The 3,772-nt window shown below is 39.4% G+C and overlaps 1 protein-coding gene across 1 annotated transcript in view; it reads right to left on the reverse strand.

The window, feature by feature from the left end:
• Positions 1 to 3,772, reverse strand: part of LOC104494236 (DNA helicase MCM9-like) — a gene marked incomplete at its 5' end in the record, with an annotated part of 14,973 nt that overhangs the window by 10,167 nt on the left and 1,034 nt on the right. Inside the window, 2 exons of the mRNA XM_010137042.1 lie at positions 1,304 to 1,507; positions 2,459 to 2,661. Of these exons, the coding sequence (XP_010135344.1) occupies positions 1,304 to 1,507; positions 2,459 to 2,661 (407 nt within the window). The remainder of the gene's footprint in view (positions 1 to 1,303; positions 1,508 to 2,458; positions 2,662 to 3,772) is intronic.

Raw genomic sequence — 3,772 nt, forward strand, 5'->3', positions numbered from 1 at the left:
CAGGAATTGGGAGGCTTAGTTCTACCAGTAAAGAATGTGATGTGACTTCTGGATTACAGTTACAGTGACGCTCAAAATGCTACAGTTAACAAATGTTAAGTGCTGGATATCACAAGGACTGTAATATGGAACATCCCTATCTACACAGGTATGTGTCAGCACCATAAAGTGAAAAATAAAGTCTAGTTTTCATCACAGGTCAGAAAAGATTTGATTTCCTCTGAGTGGCCTGTGTCACAAATTTAGTGGTTTAAAATGCTTTTCTCTACAATAGCTTTCTTTTTTTTCCATTACCTTATGTCAGCAAAACAAAACTGATTTTTGTAAATGGATGTAATGCCAACAATCTACCACATGAAGCTCTTCTCCTAACTGGCCATGGAAACACACACAGTTCTTATTCAGCAAAGAAGGACAAAGGAAGGACAAAGGAAGACAGGTTTATTAATACCAACTATATAATGCTTTGAAAGAACAAAACGCTACTAAAAGCCCCAGTTATGTGAATGCATAAGAACGGAAGAAACACTCAATGAGAGAAAAACCTGTGACTCCCTGCAAGTTAGGAATGTTTTTCACTTAAATAATTTTTCCCCCAAAATATAGACATCTGATGCAGGGAGCACTACGTTGCTGACTGGTATATAAAAGCATAAAGACCACTTATGATTGTTACACAAAACTACTATTCATCCTGAAAATATTTGATAGGCCATTTTATAAAACAAACTCCTATTAAGACAGCGGCTGACTATTTCCTTTGGTTTTGTTCTTAGAGATGAAATATGATTTGAACTCAAGAGTTGAAAATGTTGAAGTCGTATTGCAAAATACAGACCTGATTACTGATACTTAAGGAAACAACAGTGTGTTATTTTTGATGTTATATTAATTTTAGGATAGAAGCAAATACTTGGCACCTTCCCTCAGGGTGAGTAGGATGGCAAGCCAGGACTCAAAGGAAGTAAAGTAAATCCTGAGATTGCTTTTCTTAAAGACACATAACTTCTGAGATTTTTCTCTCAAATGTGATTTCTTCCAGTGTTTTTAGTTTCTATTCTGACTGTGAGAATGGCAAAAATTAAAATGGATTTTGATAATCTAAATGAAATGCCCTTTCCCACATTTAAAATCTCCAACCCCGAGTGACTTTAGATTACACAGGTAATAGAATACAAGAATCATCTGTCTCCACCTCTATGGAAAAGCTGCTACTGTGCTCACTGGCTATAATTATACTCCTGATCTCTTCATTTTATAAAGGTTAATTGCTAGCCTAAAACCAAAATTGCCATGGCCTTACCTTCTGCAAGACGTATCAAACTCTCTAACAAGCGAATGGTAGTCCGAGCAGCATTTCTGCAGTCACTCTGACGCTGCATTTGATAGTAGCGTACAAGGATGAGGTTGCTCTCATCAGACAGCTTTGGCTGTATACTTTTTATAAGGCAGAAGTAGGTTTTCATCTTTTCCATGCTCCAGAGCTTTTCTGATTTGCTTGGGCAACCTGCGTTACAACCGCCTAGTCAGTGATTCTACAACAACAGACATCAAGCTTTTTCCCAGGAATTCCTGTTAAATAGGAAATTCCTGTTAACGTGACTCTAAAAGACATGTTACTGAATTCTGGGGCATGCTGGGTTGTCTGTACACTAGTCCTCAAGGACTTGGTCAAATTCCAGTGTGGAATATTATGCACCACCCAATCCCACACCTATCAAAACCCACAGTAAAGCCTCCAGTAATTTCCGCAATGCTGCTGTCAGACTCATTGCCTGCCGGATGGTACAGTCAGTCCTAAGTGCTCTAGTAGCCCTTAAAACGTAAAATGCTAATAAGGAATGTATGTACCTCCTCTGGCTGTTGTACCTACTTTGTAGGAACCAAAAGCTACTTGCCATATTCTGCACCTTTTTTGCAGCAAAACATTTTGGGAATGGAAGGAAGCCAGCTGAAGGTTTCCTCTAACCACTTCTTCCCTAATGGGATCAAAGCCATGCTCCTGAGGTGGATGGAGAAGAGGCTGGGGGGTAAGATCAGATCACACTGATGTTCCTAATTCCAGAGCACAAAGCTCTGCGCAGGGAACTCTGTTGTTCATTCCTTGAGCCCAGCAGCACCCACAGCTCAGATTTGTCCTGTCTGAATTACGTTTCCCATGAACAGCATGTATCATTGCATGGTGTGTACTATCTGCACACCAAGCAAGGTAAAGGTGCAAGACAGAAACTATCCGCTTGCTGAGCAGTCTGGGTCAAAATCTCTCACAAGCGATCATAGAGTAAAAGCAGAGTGTTTTCAGTTCATCCCAGTTGATTAATTAGTGATCTCTACCTTATTCCTACTTGAAAAGCCACCATATTGCAGGAAACTACCATAGCAAAAATTTAAGCACTCGCTGTGGGCAAATTAAAAACCAAACAAAAACCTCCTTATAACTTAAAAAGACCGCTCCTACCTTTATTTTGCAAGATGAAGGATGAAATTATGCGGTCCCATTCCTCATTCTTTGTATCTAACAAGACTAAGACCAGGTCAAATCTGCTCAACAGGGGACTGCCAAGAGCGATGTTGACAGAGACAGACTCATTAGGATCATAGTGGCCTTTCGGGTTTGTGGCTGCCAGGATTGTTGTCCTTGTATTAAGCTTGCACACCAAGCTAGAGAAAAGTATGGTGAACATTATGGTTGAATTAAATTGGGTAGGGGAAATGATTCCAAAGTGTTAAAAATTGTTACGTTTTTATGTTATAAAGAGCACATCTTACCTTGAAAGACTCTAAGAGCTCAATAATATACACAATTATTGCATTAATATATACTACATACACAGCATTTCTCCACCAGAGAATAGTAACCAGACAGAAAGACAGTGACCAGGATACTGAAAGTAACTAAGCAACATTGCCACGAGTAACCCTGTTACACAGCTAAGTTCTTGGTTGTTGTTGAAAACCAACATAACTGTTCATAAATAAATATTACTTTGTGATTTATACAGTATAGAAACCCCCTTTTTTAATGATGAAAAGTAACAGTTTCACTTAATTCACCTTTTAAGAAAGCAAAATAAAATGTCATATAAATGCATGTTTTACTCCTGTGTGTAAACATGTTATAAGTATGAACCCAAGCAAATGGTGATGGCAGCCACATCAACTGTTTCTGCAGGGAAACGGCCCTCTTCCTCTCTTAACCATGCTATCCTGGCATGTGATTTTAGATGGGGGGAGAGATTATTTTTATCCTAGTAGACCAAATGTAATCTTTTTGGATAAGGCAGCAGCAGTATTCTAACTCTGGTTTGTCACTGAGCTATTTCTAGTCAGCTCCCAAGTAACCACTGCCTCATGTCCCAAGTTCTTCTGTAACTGAGAGGAAGGACCACAGATCTTGTATAGATCTTGTATAAGATCTCCTTAAACCCAACAGGAAAAATCCTTATCTCACATGCATCAAAACACGACCTTAGATTAACAAAGTGCTTAACTTGTATGTGCTAAATTACTACTTGAAAAATCCTCATTATACGTAGCCCTTAAAAGTGAGCAACTGAGGCTCTATGTGCAAGTCAGCAAACTGTGCTTTGGGGTCAGCAAAACCCAACCAACTGCAACAAGGAACCCGGATAAAACATCTCGCTATTTAACCAAGTAGATAGGACCATGTTGATGCCAAGTTATTTGTCCCCAGCTGCACTACTGGCAAAGACTAGTAAGCTCCTGGGTGATAGCGACATTACTTGTCCGCTGTCTGCCAAAGAGGGTAGGG

This window comes from Buceros rhinoceros, unplaced genomic scaffold (genome assembly GCF_000710305.1).
Source record: "Buceros rhinoceros silvestris isolate BGI_N320 unplaced genomic scaffold, ASM71030v1 scaffold2385, whole genome shotgun sequence".
Taxonomy (NCBI): domain Eukaryota; kingdom Metazoa; phylum Chordata; class Aves; order Bucerotiformes; family Bucerotidae; genus Buceros; species Buceros rhinoceros.